Genomic DNA, 18,448 nt, shown 5'->3' with positions numbered 1-18,448 from the left:
GTAAAAAATGGTAAAGTAGTAGTAGTAGTAGTAGTAGTAGTAGTAGTAGTAATTCCATTAGTAGTTAATTTAATGCCATGTCAGCATCTTAGGCTATTTTCATGGCAAAAACTACTTAAAAAATACAAGTATAACAAATACGATAAAAAAACAGCAAACAAACAAACACAAGTTATATAACAAGATTTTTTACATTATAGGGATACTCAACCCCAAAATGAAAATTTTGTCATTAATCACTGTTTTATTTCAAATCAAAGCTACATACATGTAGAAACAGCGCATCCTTGTGGCGTGGATGACACAGGAAAGCATACACAGCATTCGGTGATATGAAGAGACACAGAGGAGACCGTTGACAAAGGAATTATTGAATAAAGTTGTTATTTTTGTTTTCTTCGCTTACAAAAAGTGTTATAAACCAGATTGCACATCTGATGGCAGTCGTAAGTATTCTGACAACGACTTTCATATCTTTTATGGACCTTGACACTGCTATTTACTTGGCAGTCTATGGGACAGTCTCAAGCCTCCAGGTTTTCATCCAAAATATCTTAAATTGTGTTCCGAAGATGAACAGAGCTTTTACGGGTTTGGAACGACATGGGGTAAGTGATTAATGACAAAATTTTCATTTTGTATCTCTTTAACATATGATACAATTCTAAAACTTTTTCTGGCAAAATTATACTAAATAAGTGAGTTCCCTTCAAAAAACGGTAAAGAGTAAAGAGCTAATTTAAACTCATTTTAAAGGGATAGTTCACCCAAAAATGTAAATTCTGTCAGCAAATATGTCATTGATGTATGACTTGTTTGCAAAATATAAAAGAAGCTTTTTTTGAAGAATGCTAGTAGCCAAACGGTTACCACTGACATGTATATTAGATAAATAAAAACAGATATTATAAAAAAAAAAGTCCTGACAATTTTCATTTTTGGTTGAACTATCCCTAACATTAATTTTAAGGAAGTTAAAAGATGTACAGTGCAAAGTTCAACTGCAAAACTGTTTATACCACTATTAGTATGTTATGCCGAAGTCTGTATGTTCTAGTCATATGTCATTACAAGGAATGTTGCTGTAACTTTATAAGGGATTTCCCAAAGAACAGAAAGAGAGGAATGGGGTATGTTTTCTGATGTTGGATGCATCATGCAAAATTCTGTGTCAGAATTACCTCTGGTGGGGGGGGTGCTGTGGGTGCTAATATACAATAATGATTAATGGCTTAATGGTAAACAAAACCTCCTGTTCGCCTGAATTAATAACGTGCCAGCGTGTCAGAATAATCTCAAAAGGGTTTGGAGCATTTCCCGCCCACACATACAAAACAAACACAGAGGCTTTGGACAAAAGCACTCTGTTACATACACAAAATGCATATAAACAAGGGGTGAGACAAAACTTGAAAAGAAAAAGTACACCAGATAACACAGGCAAATTACTTAAAGTTAAAAAAAACTGTTAAAAGGCATCACTGTTCATAGCAACACCTGTCACTTTAAAGCTCAAAATTAAATTGTGATAACACAACTTTGATTAATAAATGCATTTCTGAATGCATTTAGAAAGCAGATATACATAGTACACAAAAATGCAAACCGACTAATTCACAGCAATGCTAAACACTAGGTGCAATAAGGTCAAAGAGGGAAGGGTATTCCCTGCGGCATTCAACTGCATATCAAGCAGGAAGTTGACAGCTCAAAGCGAGAGAGACCTCATCTACAACAAGATGTTACTTTTTCCATTAAGTAAAACGTCGGCCTCAGGGCTGCTATGATGTCTCAACCAAATCATGTTACAAAACATCTCTAGCTAGACACAAACTACCACACAAATATCCACTCTATTGTTTACTGTATCTTGCACGTTTGTGTGGTGGGAGTTGTTGCAAAGGACATTTCCTCGGGATCAATTCATACCTAATCTTTGTCCATCTTAAAGAGAAACCTTCTTCAAACATCTAATGTCGAGCAGCCCTACACAACAAAGAAAGCCCAGCTAAAATGGAGTCTTGCCGAGTGTGTATGTAATGAGTTAATGTGTCTGTCACTTTATCTGACCCAAGTGGAAAGTCATGGGACATTGTGCTTATGCAGCAGTAGAGTCTGCAGGGAGATCTGACGCAATGGGGATTCTTTATTAATCGCTGATGGGTTGTCACACTGACAACAGCTCATTTTGTAATAAATGACGGTTGATACGATATCTTCTGTATGTTCATTTGGAAGTGTCACTGTTCTTATTTGAATATGAAGCATGCAGTTATCGTATGAACAAAAGTGTTGCAAGAGTGGCAAATGTGTCATGTGTCAAAGTGCAATTCTATCATGGAGATTGTCATGATAAGCAACAACGGCAAGTTAAATTGCTTTTCAAAAACTTTCTGACAAAGAGTCACTGCTGTCAAGTGTAAGATTACACATCGGAAAAACTATATACTGATAGATAGAAAGAAGCTATGCCTGGGTAACCTGGGTATCAAAACCATGACATATGGGACAAACACACTTCCATGCTTGTTCATGTCATTATATAATGCTCTCAATTCTCGACCCTCCAAAATAAATCATGCGGTGCACAGCTGTGAACCGAACAAATATAGCTTCCAGTGCCATACTTCAGATGACAGAAAAAAAAACATTAAGGTTTAAAAATAAAACACACACACACATAAATATATCCTCATCATCTTTAAAACGACATGGAAATACAAAGACTGTTATCTTGTTAGATACACAGCTTGTGCAACTATTCTTAAGAGCAGCTGACATCCCTTAATGAAACACAACAGAACACTTTAGTACAGTACAGTCTTACATAACAAAAACAGCTCTTTTTAAGTGTCTTCTGAAACAAACAGTAGTAGGGCAACGTAACCTGACGCGCACTGTTTCTACGTGAACATTTTGTCTCACTGAGGAAGTAGAAAACAGGTTTCACAAGTTCTATAATGCTGGTCACTGGTACATTATCTAGCTCTTTATCTCTTGAAACAATATTTCCTTTTCAAAGGGAAGACTATTCCCTGCACATGACTTTGAGCCAAAAACTTCTGCGGTTCAATGAGTGTGTGAGCTGGTGGCTCAAAATGAGGGGTGTCTAAAATCCTGCAGGACGTGGACACTTGCATCTCAATCCTGCAAGTCACCTCAACAGACGGTTTTCCACTCTGAGGCTCACGGCCAGGTATATTACAGAGCGCAAATCACTTTGGATTTGCCTGAATTCAAACTAAGGGTCATAAAAGATGGTGAATGGAAAATGCCGGTCTTGTTGGTCATAATGTCCCATGTCATAAAAGAGAGCAAGGCTGATATGACTTCATGATTACACTTGAGTCTACCAAACTATCCATGACTTAGAGAAATAAGACATTTCTCTTCATAGTCAGACTTCTGCATAGCACAAGCTTATTATGTGCTTATGATGTCAAGGTTACTCTCAGCAAAAGTCCAAAACTTAGAGGCTGTATCACAATTCATCATTTCAGAGATCACCAAAGCTGCAAACTCCTCTTCTCCTATTTCTTAAGATTTAAGAGAGATAAAAGCCTATGAAATTAAAGAACAACTTTCTTCCGCTGTAGGGAACGCGTGTTCTGCCTATTTTCGGCACGGGTAACGTTAAACACTTAGAAACAGCCAGGTACTGTAAATACACGAGAGCTTACTCACCGTTTGGTCCATATCTTTCAAAATTATTTTTCACTTCTTCCAGCGTGAGTCCAGTGTTTTCGTTCACACCGAAGTTTGCTAAAACTTCTGATGCAGATTTAGTGTGGGCGTTTTCCATCTCGAGGAACTGTTTACTACGAGCACTACAACGGCATGTATTTGTGACAAATGACACCGAGATCACTGACGGGCTGAGAGAAGTGCCCAAATTTCCACAGAGGTGCTTTCAGACCGCCAAGCGGAGGTGGTAGTCTGCGCAGACGTCCACCTGCCCCTTCTGCAAGCCGCCGGTTTGAGCCCCGTAAAGCTGCTGCTCTGTTTGCGCTCGAGCGATGTGAGTGCGTGCGCACGCGCTCCGCGTCCTCTGAAGGTGCGCGAGGTTCCCGCCTCTTTTTCCGTGAGCTTGTGTGTTTGAGCACCGTCCTCGAGCGCTTATTGGCTCGCGTTACCTGAGAGAAGAGAAAGGCAGCAACTCACGTTCTCGGTGTGTGTGTGTGTATATAAAAAAAAAATCCGTAATAGAGAACTGCGCCAACCTAATTTCCGCGTCAGGAGGAGAATAAAACAGTGAGGTTTGTCGTGGATGAAGGAAGCTGTCGAGGTGACTCCGAGTGCGTCATCTGTGAGCTTGTCAAACCGTCACAGCTCAAACCTGTGTCAAGATTGCCTTCGAATCTGATTAATATATCTGGAAGATATTAACCATTAATTGGCCGTGACATATGAAACAAAAGTATCCACGGTGGAGAAGCCTTTGGCATTTACAAACTGCTTTTGCGTTTGTTTGTTTTGTTTGCTTACTGAATGCATAGATCAGTGCTTAGTGTTTACAGTATGTAAGGGATTAACAGTTTAGCGATTTAGTTTAGTTCTAGATTATATAACCTTTCCTTTATTGATTTTTTTTTTTATCTGAATCACAACATTTTACATTATCATCAAATTATCCACGTGTAATGCATCATAAAGCACTGAGAGCTGCCTCACAAGGAAAACTGTACTGCACAGAGGGGGAGATAGCTTTAGAACAAGGTGCTCCAGTTCTTTCCTGGCTCATAGTTTCTCATCTGTCCCTGTGCAAAAACTATATTTAGAAAATATACAGTGCTAAACTCATGTTAAAACAAACTTTATAGGTTGCATCATCCCTGCCTGCAGAAGTGATAGAAGATCTTTGGGAAAATGAAGTACTGGTTAGGTCAAAGCTGGCACCACAAATGAAACTGGCAGCCCCATCTGGCTTGGCTTTTCACCTCTCAGACGGTTTTTCACACTCGGTTTGATTGCGTTGTCTGAACCTGAGTTCAGTTCCAGCAACCTCCCCTGTCCTCACTGGTCTCTTTTCTCATTGTACTTTTGAGTCGAACTGCAGTGCGTCATGAATTACCCCGCCCCCAAGCTGATTTCATTGGTCAATTTAAAGAAAATTTCATAAAGAAAAGTTTTCAAAAGTTCTGAATTCAGAAATATGGATCCTGACAAAGACTATTGCTGTTTTTAATAATGTGATACCAATGCGATAAGTTTAAAGTTAGGGTTAGGGTGCAGAGGCTTTCAAACTTTCCCAAACTCCCCTCTTTTTTTTTTAATTTACAGAAATACATTTTGAGGGTGAAGAAATATAAATATTTGTTGTTTTTGTTTATTTCAAAGTTTTTTTATTTTTTATTTTAAGTCATTTTGAGGCCACCTAGTGGGCCCCGGGCCCCGGGCCCCTGGTTGAGCACCACTGACTTAGGGGTTAGTAGGGGTTAGTGTATAGCATTGTGTAGGCAATCACCACAAGGCCAATGAAATCTTCCAAACTGGCTACCAGGTGGGCTATGTGCTTAACTGGTTTGGGGAAAAAATGGACCAGTATATGCATTGTTAACTACAGTAAGGTAACAAGTTAGAATAAGATAATGCCAGCTTCATAACTTTATTGTTTTTATTGTGACAGATTGTCCACCACAATTTCTCACGTACAGTGGTGACTGGAGAAGCCACTCTTTTTGAAAATTTGAAGTATTAAAATTATCAAATTATTAAATTTGAATATTTTGCATAGTGATTTACTTGTCCAATGTGCTTGGACATTAAAGGGGTCATTTAATGCGATTTAAATTTTTCCTTTCTCTTTGGAGTGTTACAAGCTCTTGGTGCATAAAGAAGATCTGTAAAGTTGCAAAGACTAAAGTCTCAAATCCAAAAAGATATTCTTTATAAAACTTAAGACTTGCCCACGCCCTCCTTAAACGGCTCATTTAAACACGCCCTCACGTCTACGTCACTGTGTGGGATGATTTGCCCAAATGTTCACGCAAAGAAAGAAGGCGTAACTTTTATTCTCGCTGTAGTATTGTTGTTGCCGGCACTATGTTGTGGAGACGCTGTTTCATTGTGAAAGCGAAACTACTTTGTTTGGCCTTCCAAAAGAGGACGATATCCGTTTCGTCATGCCCAGAGCTGATCTGTGCTGGTCGCTGAGGAAATACATCAACTTCGCGCTGTGAATCGCCGGATCGGCTTTCACCATGGACGAAGCAGAGTCCAGCCCAGGGTCGTCACATGTGTCCGTCGCCGAATTCACCGGCTTCGCCGTTCTCTAATCCACCGTACGTTACTCACTCAAGCCTCCAGTGTGTGACGCTTTGTGATGCATTTTATGGAGGACTGTTTCCTGAACCTGCAGACTAGCCTACAATGGGTCTGTGCTCAAAGGCTGTTCTATAAAGTGAGGCAGTTCCAACTTTGCAAGGACAGTCTGGCACTTCTGACTCACATCCCTTTATGTTTTATATTTAAAGAATTTGCCACTGATGATTCAAAGGTGAGTTTTAAGCAGTTTAGAGTAACGCTTGTTGTTTGTAATTTCTCCGATCACAAATTGTTTGACATTGTTTGTTTACATGGCACGATACGCAATGCAACGTGTGAAAACACAGTACAAGTCATTATAATCAGTAATTATGTCCCCACTGGATGCAACAAATGCCTCGTTTGTAATGGGTTTTATTGGTTTTGTCTGGTTGTGCCAGGAGATGGCATCACAGTATGTTAAGGGACGTAACATTTCCGTCACACGCTTGAGGTATTCAGCCAATCACAATGCACTGGAAAGCTGGCCAATCAGCATACACCTCGCTTTTCAGAAAGATGAGCTTTGTAAAAAGCGACGCGTTTCAGAAAGGCGGGGCATAGAGGAGCAACAATAATGTACATTATGTGGAAAATAATGTGTTTTTTGAACCTTAAACCACATACACACATGCATTGCACCAAACATACAAAATAATGTTCTTTTTAGCAACGTCATATGGCCCCTTTAAAAACATTTGCTGGTTAAATCCATTGAAAATATGCTGTACATATGGCATGTTCTACAAAGCATATCAGTAAACACCAAGAAGTAATTACCAGTAAAGTTTAAATTTAAATTATTTATATGTCTATTATTCATTTGTAGCATGTATTTGTGTTGGTAACAACAGACAGAGTTACTGAAAAACTGTGAACTTAAATTATAAACTGTAAAATGAAGTACACCTTTCATTAAAAAAAAAAAGAAAGAAATATTAATCTATGTAGCTCTGTCCAATAGTTAAGCTTCTGCAGAGTAATGCTGTCTTAACAAAGCCCTCACAGAGAACACTGTGGATACCCTACTTTAAACCCATTGCCTCTAGAACACAATGTCCTTTTGAGGACTATATTTATCTGAAAATGGCCCAGGTCTGTCTCTTTCCACCTATCCAGGTCATAATCAGCTTCCACCCAAGTACAAGAGCTCTGTTTAGACATAAGTTTTGTGAGCGGATCTAGGACCAGCTTTCACCGCTGAAAAACATAACCTTCATCATTATGTTCAGAAGCAAAGGGCAACAGCCCTGTTCTCAATAATGATGTTCTTAGAAGTTACACTTCATAAATTGAACTTGAAGACAGCCTACTTTACTTCATCAGCGTACCGCACTGATAATCAGTATTCAGGCCACTTTCTGCATTTGATCAATTCAGATATTGACTCCCTCCTTCACTCCACATAGAGTTGGATAGAGGCCTCCTTGGGTTAAGCCAGTAGCTTAAGGCAGCACGCTAATACTAATTGATGGATCAGATTGCCTTGATGGAAAGAATGTTAATAGGACATTATTCGCATCATTTGCCACTTCCCATTTTTAATACAGTATAGGCTATACAGATTTAACATTGGGTGTGATGCATCTTTTTCAGGCATCATATCAAAAGTGACTCAGCATGAAGCTGGAGATAACTCATTATGTTGACAGTTGCAATGGGACAGTTCTCTCCCTTGCCATTTTTTAAAAGAAAGTTACCCCAGTCTCATCACATTGACTGCAAATTTATTGGCCACACAATCTCACCACATAAAACCAGTGTGACTATTTTATTTTTGACATAAAACCCAAGCCACCCTCCCCCTAAAGAAGAAAAAATAGAAGGGAGACCCTTGAATGCCAAAGTCCTTACAGAAAGGAAATCCTTCCCCCTTTTCCCTGACTCTTTTACCACACTGGCATACAATGGATGTCTGTGTGAGTTCCAGTTTCAGACACCAAATATTCCACTCGGGTTTTTGAGCCTCCCAGCTGCATTTGCCTTCAAGCCTGGCTGGTCTCACCATCACTTTGCATTATGGAAATCAGCTCCTAAATGGGTTTAATTTTCTGTTTTGAATACCATTGTAGACATACATGTTTTTTTGTTTTTTTGTTTTTCAAAAAGGTATCCTCTTGTCTCTCTATTTTCTCACTCTCTGTCATGTGTAAAAAAAGGAATCCACGAATTTGACATCAACACTAAACATATTTAATAATGCCAAAATATAATTATAAAATAAAAGAAACAATAAGTAATAACTGCCATTATTTTAATTCTCAGTTGTGTTGTGATGGGAGAGAGCCGCTGTGATATCTGCTACAGGCAGACTGTACTGCGGTACCTTCATTGACTTTGACTCAAGGAGATCTGGAGTAATCCCCAGACTGCAGCAGCTGCACCTGACACAGGGAAAGAAAGAAAGAATGACAGAGAAGAGAGAGAAATAGAGAGATTGTGCTCGGGCTAGCATCCCCTACACTCCACCCCAATCAAATACAATGTACTTCATCTTCCTTTCTCTCTTTCTGTTACACACACAGACTCAAAGCACATTACATCTGTGACGCAGTAGTCATTTCACAGGATGGTACCAGGGGATGCCGGTGTACCGTCTGCCAGTCTGCCTGATGGGAGTAACAGATGAGAGAGGGAAAAGGGGAGGAGGAAGAAAAAGAGGTTTGTCTGAATTGCAGAGTAACAATTGTGTGCAATCCACTCATATCTAATATCCATTTAAGTCAATCGGATCACAAATCCGAGGAATATTTTTGACTGGGAATTTAATTCAAATAAAAGAAATAAAAAGATATCATATAAAGGGGTGAGGGGAAACTAAAGAGAATAAATGAATAATATGTCTTATAATTTGACATTGCCTGACCTTTTCAAATATTTCCAAGTGTGGTTTATGTTCAAATTTGAAAAATTAAACAATGCCAGAGAATACATAAACACTTCATATATTCTGCCCTTTTTCTTGCTCCATATTATACTTGCACAAAAGAGTTACATCTCAGTGCTCTGCCAATCTTCATCTATCAGTCACCACCTAATGGAATCAAACGGTCTATAATGAACCAATTACTATGCAGTGAAATTTGTTGACTGTTAAAATGCCAGTCAGCCAAGTGGCCTATTGAAGTGAAATCACTAAACATAACATGTGCCCTCATCTCATTATGATCTTATTCATTTCAATCTATTGCAAGTGTCATGCTTTCCTAAAAGCTGCTGATACTTCCTGTAGAGGAACATTCAGTGCATCAAAAATGTATATCTTCCAAATGTCAGAAGGCTGCTGATTGTTTTTTTTTTTTTTTTTTTTTTTTTTACACAGTTTATATATTCTGCATTGTGGTTTTCTGTAGTCCCAGTCATTTTTACTCCCAACATCCGGAACATATCTCAGCCGCTGCAGAGTTATCCCTTACTCTGTAAAGGGTTTGTCAGACATGAAGCTTTGTAATAAGGGCTGTCAGTGCTTCAGCACATGCACTAATGTTCCATGCAAATATAAACCACAGAGTGATGTAAAGTATTTGCAACACAGCAAGAGCAAAAGAGGGAAGGGTGATGTATTGTGTGGGCAAACATTACTGAAGTATATTATTTCATAATGCACTGAAACATGATAAACACTAACCACCAAAAAGCACCTCCATTAAACATGAAAAGAACATCATGATAAACTCAGCACCAAACAACTCTAGAGATGTAAATTAAATCAGCGTTAATTACTCACATCAAGAGGTACGTAGCATGGTGCAGAAGGAAACATGCATGTAGCACCTTCAGTGTTACTCTGAATCAAAATAATTATCCTCTCAGAGGAAAAACAATGAGCTACCTACAGTGAGCAATACTGTACTCCAGAACATGATGTTCTGTATTAGTTGATCTCATCTGTACTTATTGTGTAAAATAATATAATGCTTATTACTTATCTAACTATATCAGGGCAGTAATTCATTCCCTCCAGCAACCTGTAAATGTAACTTATTAAATAACAACAATCCAATCAATTTCAAAAAGAAGAAATCAAGTCCCTCCATTCATTTTTACATGTGCGAGAAGCAGCTACATGTTTGGATTTATTACTGTACATCACAATAAGGAAGAAAAGACAATTTACGTTTCATGCCGACTTTAAACAGTTCCAGACTCTTGTACTCTCGTCTTAGAAGTGTCTTCAGTCATTCTCAGCCTAAGGTCTGTGAACTTTTTAAACAGATTGTTCATTCAATCATTCATTTATTTAATCATGGTCATGGTGGGTTTGCTTTCCAAAGTATTCTGGGTTGTCAGTCAACAACAACAAATAAATATAGCTTATACTGCTCTGTGTTGTGCTCTATTATAGTCTTAATTAGTGTGCACGGGTCAAAACTACTAACTTGATATTTACTTTGTCACTGTGACAAAATAAAGAAGAAGATTGGGATCAATGCTGTTATGCTAAACAGCTGTAGTTCATCCTGTCCATTCGTTGTACTGGAGTCTGTTTTTATAATAAAGGTAAATACACAAACACTGTTGTTAAGCTGCTGTGCATTGGGAAACTAACTAATAGGGAGAGAAGGAATAGACAGTCAGACTCAGCAAAAGAAAAAAGATAGGAAAAGAGAGGGAACAAACCAAACTGAAAGAGTCACAGATGAAGTAGAAAAAGGACAGCTGGGAGAAAATAAAAGTTAGGCCAGGCAACATCAGGGATGCAAAGGGAATGTGTGAATGAGAAGTGCAGAGAGAGAGATTAAACTGGAGCTGGTGTCATTGATAGCTCAGCTCCTACTGACAGAATAGCCCAGTGGTAAAGAAAAGGCTTAGGTAGATATCGATTTTGAGAGCAGTTTGGTCTTGATTTACAAAGACAAAGCTGCTTAAGCTGGCCAGTGTTTTGTTGTTGTTGTTGTTGTTGTTGTTGTTGTTTTTGGTGTAAACAAATGCACACTGTGCTGTATTATTGTATGTCCATGTAGCAAAAGATACAATTCATCATCAGTCTCAATTGTTTATTAAAATGGCTGGTACTACATAGATAAATATCTCTATTAAAGATGCCACACACCTCCAAGACGCCTTGCCATTTATCACCTGGTTTGGTGGCCAAGTTCCATGAGATTAAGAAATGCCATATAAAGTCACACTGTAAAATGTCTAATTGGAAAAAAAAGTGAAACACAACAAGTAAGCATATTATATTAAATAATAATTTTCATGTCTATAGAACTTTTCATAAAGCCAGGGACACTTTGTGTAACTAAAACAAAAGAATACCAAAAGAAAGAAAGTACAGTACATAACAGACAGAAATAAAACAGAGAAATGTGCTCATATTTTTTTTCTGATCCTTGAAATATTATTTTCATTTGAAAGCTCTAGAGTTTTGAAAAACAAACAAAAAACAAACCTATATAGCCCAATGCAAAAGTCATCAGCTTGTCTGTCAAAGCTCCAGAGACTGGGACTTATAGGAAACAGATCTGACTCTCTAATTACACTCTACCTCCCTTTGATTACCTGCCCTATGAGCCGAGCACGCTCACATGGGCGACTGATCTTAAAGTTCCCCCTTGATGAAGTACCCAAAGGAGAGATCATGTCCAAATGATTAGTGTATCACATTCAGGCTTCTGAGCAGAGTACACACACCTGTCAACTTGTTGCCAGCTTGTTTGGTTCAAGGATCACTCCATTTCCTCTTAAATGCCTCTAATCCTTCTCTGTTTTAAATTTGATGTACTCTTGTGTCACTCATTTCCTTTATCCTTTTTCCATTTCCACTTTCTCTCCTTCTTTCTCTCAGTAGGTTACGAGTGTTTCTTCAGTCATATCATTTGTAATAAGGAACCGACTGCTGCTTCAGTGAATGTCTTTTTTTCCCCTTACTGTCAGCATAGTAACCACTAGAGGTATCTGGCATTACAATATTATATCAAATTTATTATATCCAGGTCACGACACTATGATTTTTTTATTCTTTTCCCTCACCCCTTGTAACCACAGAACAAACGGGTCTTTAAAGGGGTCAAATTATACTATTTTCCATTTATTTTTTCTCCCTGAGGTCCACTTACATTGTTAATAACTTTTTTTGCACCAAAACAGTCATTATTTAGATTTCATGACCACTTTCCACTCTATCTCTGTAGAATTAAACTGGCCATTTCTTGCTGCTGTGTGTTTAAGATTAATTGTTTTTCACATACAAAATGTGAAACATTATGACGAGTTCACAAAAGAGTCCAAAGCTCAAATGTGCCTCTCCAAAAAAAAAAAAAAAAAAAGTTTAGGGACATTTATATATCAATTTTCCAACATTGTCTAATTCATCAGAAGAAAATGCTTCTATTCTGAGCACTCTATAGCTATTTTGATGTATAAATGTGGGTGGTCATATATTATTAAAATTATATGATCTTTTTTCATTGTGGAGGAAGTTTTGAGTTCTGAAAGTCACATAAAACAACTCTTTTATCTCAAAAGATCAAGGAAATATTAGTTGTTCAACATATGACCCCTTTAATGATGCAGCTCATCTATTTATAAATCAGCCAGATAGCAGCACATTGTGTACAGCACTTATTCATTGTAAGCTGACTGAGAAAAGAGTTTTTCACCTTTCAAGGGATAGTTCAGCCAAAAATTAAAACTCGCACATCATTTACTCACATAACATTTACAAACATGTATCACTTTCTTTCTTCTGTACAACACAAAAGAATATCTCAGTGTTGTTGTTAATTGTTGTTTTTGTCCATACAGTGAAAAACAATCTATCCCTTTAAGGATTAAGGATGCTTTTTAAAGTAAAGCATAAAGCTATGATATCTCTCTCACTTTCTCCCTCTATGTTGAAAATACGTACATGTATGACGTGTTTTCCACCATTCAGCTGCTCTTTTGTGAACTCTTAAAAACATGAGCATGAACTGTACATCATAAATATACTGTTATCTGCTGAGCAGCTTTGACTAAGAGAGAATCATTTAACATAGTCCCTAAAGGCAGGAACATATAAGATGCATCAATGTATAAATTTGGATATTATTAGATATTATATTTACAGTATACAATTATTGGATATTTTTCACTCGATTCTTCCTTTTTCGTCTATTCTGACAGAACTCTAATTTGTCTTTCTCTGTGCTGCTTAATGCTCTGCTTGTACACCACAATGAAAGAACATTCTCTACTCTCATGGTACGGCGCGATCATCTGCACAGTCCAAACTAAACATCCAGCTAAACTAAACTAAAGAGGTATGAACTCTGTCTTGCGGCTGTCTTGGTGACAAGGATTAAGTATTGGGGTCATGTGTAAAGAGCATTTCCATTCCACTGAATAAAACTGACTGTAAAGTTTTTCCCATAGCACATATACACTACCATTATACAGTTTAGGGTTGGTAAGATTTTATGTTTCTCACATAATTCTCACCATTTATTTGATGAAAATAATATGACTTATATATGTGTTGATATTATTATGATATGCTGATTTGGTGCTCAAGAAACATTTCTTATTATAAATGTTGAAAACAGTTGTACTGCTTAATATTTTTGAACAGTTGCATAGATATGTGATAATTCCCTAAATTTCTACACATAATCACTTTTTCTAGTGCACTATAATCCACTGTTTTCTCAGTTCACAGGGTAATGACAACATAACTCCAGGCCTTAAATACTAAGAATAGAGAATGGTATGAAATGAGAGATCTAGAGAGTTAGATGTGGAACATCTTGTGCAGATGCTATAGCTCTATCTAGCCGCAGATCTGGTCCTCTGGGTTGTGTCATTTTCCTGCCCCTTTAACCTTTGACTCCAGTGCGTTTAGCCTGCACTGGGATGAGAGATTGATAAAAAGAAACATGTAGGGATTTCAAAATATAAGATGTGCTACAGTGTTTTCATAAAATGAGAAACTGAATCCCTTTTCAGCTAGATATAGTCAGTCTCCCAGTATCACTGGCATTTCATATTATGATATTTCATATAAATGCATCAAATATAACTAACAGCATTTCTGGCTGTCTCCAATATGGCACTGTAGTAAACCCCATTTCAAATGAAATGACATGATCCTAAAAAGATGAGATGACTCAACATTGGAACTGACCTTAGATTAATATCATTTCGTCCTAATTTGGTTGTTTCCATTATGATCATGAGAACAAAATCATTTGAGATCAGTTTACCAAAGATGGAACTCACAAACTGGAAAGAAATGCCATACAGGGAAGTAATACTAGCTGTATGCAACCTAATTCCCATTATTAAAACAGAATTAGGGATGTGAAGCAGAAGGCCCAGACTGTTCTCTTCATTTATCTGTAGTCTGGCAGCATATGTTATAAATTCTGCAGAGAGGAAATGTCAAATAAACAGCCCTCCGCACCTTATCAACAGGAAGTGAAGAAAACTTTTCTGTCACACACCATGTCTTTGAATCGCTTCTTTCAGAGAAACACACATACACACAAACAGCAGAAATATATTCTCTGTGAAGAAGGTACAGATGAATGATTTTTCCACTCTGCCGATAATAACTTTTTTCAACCTTTATAACTGTCACACAATTCTCCTGTCATCACCATCAAGTGCCATCTTTATGCAGGCTGTTCAGAAGTCAGTGAATGAATGAATGAGCAATCAATCCACCAATGCCAACATTAAAATATATTTTATATTATGAAAGAGTTCATCCAAGGTTCACTCTAGAGTTATGGAAGAGGGCAGATATGCTTGGCTTGCTTTCCATAATGAAACTAGACAGAAGCTCCAAGTTCCCCACTGGAAATAACTGTGGATAAAGAAGAGGGAATTATTGCATGGGGAGAATGAATTTCAATAAGTACAATGGGGTATTCGCCTATTTATATATCCTTGAAGTTATGAGGAGCATGATAATGAATAGAGCCAACTTAATAAATCATCAAATAAAAAACACACATGAAACTATATATACAGTATGCACATACCATATGTATCATGAAGGCACTAAGGCAGCTACGGAATGTACATTAGAAACAAAACACAGTGAAACTGAATTTAATTCAAGTCAAACATGCATGATCCACACCACTGACTTTCAGGTCTACAGACAGTAGTTTGTGCTACAAGACAAAGAGCTCCTCCCACAGAGGATGTGACCCTCTGCAAACAGGATTTAAGATGGAAAATCAAACAAAGATTAGCATGCAAAAGTATGAAGCTGAAGATGACAGCTAATATTCATATCGTCTGATATTTCTTATTGTCATGGTTTTTCTACAGTATGTCTCAATACTTCTAAAGAGTTCAATTATGGTGTAAAGTTCGACATTGGAAGACAAGGGCACCATTGAGGGAAATATAATGTTAGATTGGATGCAATATCCATAATAAGTAAACTAGACTTGTCAGAAGTCTCATAAAATAAGATTTATGTTTGTTAATAAGACTTTATGAAGTTAATAAAATGAAATAGACACAGATAATGTGATAATGGACATTACATTAAAAAATTAACGGAAGGGCAATAACACCAATCTGTTTACTGTATATTTAAAATCGAGTTATATAAGATAGCTTAGTCATCATACGCTACTGTTATTTGTGAGATTTGGACAGCAGTCTGCTCTAGTCATGATTACAGCTGCACTCCTTACTGAAAAAGAGAATATGTTCTTATGAGTCAGCTATAGTACAGTATGTTAGGAAACCTGGTGTTGTTGTTGTTTTTTTTTTTTTTTTTTTTTTTTTTTTTTTTCTGCAGTGCTCTTAGTTCAAGAATTTTAATATTCACTACAATCTGACAAGGCTCAAAGGATTACCCCATCAACTGACAACTGATGCATTTACAAGCCACTAAACCCACAGCTAACACTGTTAACACAATTTATTTCAGCTTTGAATTCAATAAGCTGGTTTAAAAGATAAAGTTTCTCCTGAGATGCCAATCACAGCTCACAACCATTCACCATCTAGAGTACAAATCTAACCAACTTCAAGTACATATCAAAGGTATTTCAGGATGTGTTATGTCCCCCATTCTGTGCTATGAATCATGTAATTGTTGACCTTTTTCCTATCTGTTTTACGGTGTAATATCAGTGTGATGCTCTCAGCGTTCAGCTTTTGGCATCAGTGGCCAGTGCTCAGTGCGGCATGACATGGAGGTATTCGAGGGAAATAGGCCTAATTACTGTATGTGTTTTGCAGGCTCAGCCGTATGTTTAGAGATATAGCTGTTAGGTAAGTGGAATTCATAATTGATATGAAAGGACATCCAGGGCATACCTGGGTCTCCATCCAGATATTTTTTATGTGAAGTTTAGGTTATCACTTAAAAAGTGTAAAAAAAAAAAAAAAAAAAAAAAAAACTTAAAATTGCACATAAAAAAAAAAAAGAAAGAAACCCTGGGGTTGTGCCTTTTCAAACAATATATCTTTGTACTTAAAAGGTCCATTTTGGTAACTTAAAGGTACATATTAGTACCTAAAATGTACAAAAGTGTACGTTTGGAAAAGTACCACTCCATTACTTTTGTACCTTTTTTCTGAGAGTATATGACATCTCAAATGTTGCTCTGGTCATTCTACAAAGCAGGAGCCAAAGCCTGTCATCAAAATGACTGGCATGCTGTCACTAAAGATAACCCATCTGCTGCTTGATAGTTAACAGAGTTTGTCAGATCATTTTGTCTGTGCTCTCTAAAGCACAAGTTATTTACTATATTTAATAAAAGAGAAACAGTAGCTACATCTCCCATTTCTATTTTGTGTTAACTTTATCCCCAGGTGAATGATTTTGCTATATTCAGTTTTTGCCCTTTGCATAAATTAAATTCGCAACTTAGATGCATATACTAATACATATTACAATATACAGTAATATTATAACATTATTACATATTATTCAGAGGGGAAAACAATAAATCGCACTAAGTTCAGTCAATCAGTTAATCTTATGTTTTGGAAAAAAGATGATGAAACTATACTAAATGGTTAAACTATTCTTATTGATCATAATAATAATAATAATAATAATAATAAAAGAGTTAAATAGTTGCTGTAACAACATCATTGCGCAAACATGAATGCAAATAGAGCTTTCTTAAAATGAAATTTCATACAGAGAGCTGCCACAGCTCATGAATGGCCTTCGGCACTGAGGGGGAAGTGAAGCGTTTCTCACAAAATGTGCTGTGCTACCGACTGTTTTTTATTTCCGAGGAAGAGGAGGAGGGGAGAAAAAGAGAGAGAAACTAGATTTTTGGTTCTTTTACACTTCAGATGAGTTCAGATGCACACACACAGCTCAGCGATAAGGGGGCAATCAATCTTCATCATCACAGTTGTTCATTGAAGCCATCAACCGTGTGTCATCTTCATGCCTCATTTGGGCACTCCATCTGAACACCCTCACCCCACAGCATCACGTCACCTTCTCCTCTCTTGCATACCCAGCTGGTTTCTCGTCATGTTTGCTGCTGCTTGTGATACTGAGGCAGTGGGTGGGCTTCCCTCCCTCTCTTTCTTTAAGCAGCACCCATTACCAATGCAGCACCAGTGACTCAGCCTGCTTTCTTCCATCTTACACCTCACACACACACACACACACACACAAACAAACCAACTCATACACAAACAACTCACTCGAAACATGCAAAGCACATGCCCACAGTCACCCTTCTCTCCCACACACACAAATACATGCAAACGCAATTAAAACCCACACACAGCCGCTGACCTCTCAATCCCTTCAGATCCCCTTAAACGTATAAATAAGGCCAGCAGATATGTCCAAACAATTAGCGCTGTTGACTACTTACAGGCCTACAGTCATAATAATGTTTCAGCTCACGCAAATGCAACACTTAGTCAAACCTACTGATGGGATAACAAGCAGTCACGATGTCAGCTCGCGAGTGAGCCACCTCCTGTACAACGCACACACACACAAATCATTCATATGATTGCTACAAACACATCATCCAAACAGCATATGTCCACACAGAAAGTATAAGTGAACCCTTAGTCACAACAACTGCCAAACGATAGCCTGGTTAAATGAATAACACACGAACAGTGATACATTTTTATGTCTTTATTGATTGTGAACATTCACAGTTAAAGGTGGAAAAGATGTGAATCTTTAAGCTGAGGACTCTTC

At 37.5% G+C, this 18,448-nt stretch overlaps 1 protein-coding gene across 1 annotated transcript in view; it reads right to left on the bottom strand.

Annotated features, from left to right (window-relative positions):
- atp2a3 (ATPase sarcoplasmic/endoplasmic reticulum Ca2+ transporting 3) overlaps positions 1-4,180 on the bottom strand; it is a 58,237-nt gene extending 54,057 nt beyond the window's left edge. Inside the window, exon 1 of the mRNA XM_042724113.1 lies at positions 3,685-4,180. Coding sequence (XP_042580047.1) covers positions 3,685-3,802 — 118 coding nt within the window. The 5' untranslated portion in view covers positions 3,803-4,180. The remainder of the gene's footprint in view (positions 1-3,684) is intronic.
- Positions 4,181-18,448: the final 14,268 nt, after the last annotated feature.

Source organism: Cyprinus carpio, chromosome B5 (assembly GCF_018340385.1).
Source record: "Cyprinus carpio isolate SPL01 chromosome B5, ASM1834038v1, whole genome shotgun sequence".
NCBI lineage: Eukaryota > Metazoa > Chordata > Actinopteri > Cypriniformes > Cyprinidae > Cyprinus > Cyprinus carpio.
The sequence above is the reverse complement of the archived record's forward strand: the minus strand, read 5'-3'. Positions and strand labels throughout refer to the sequence as shown.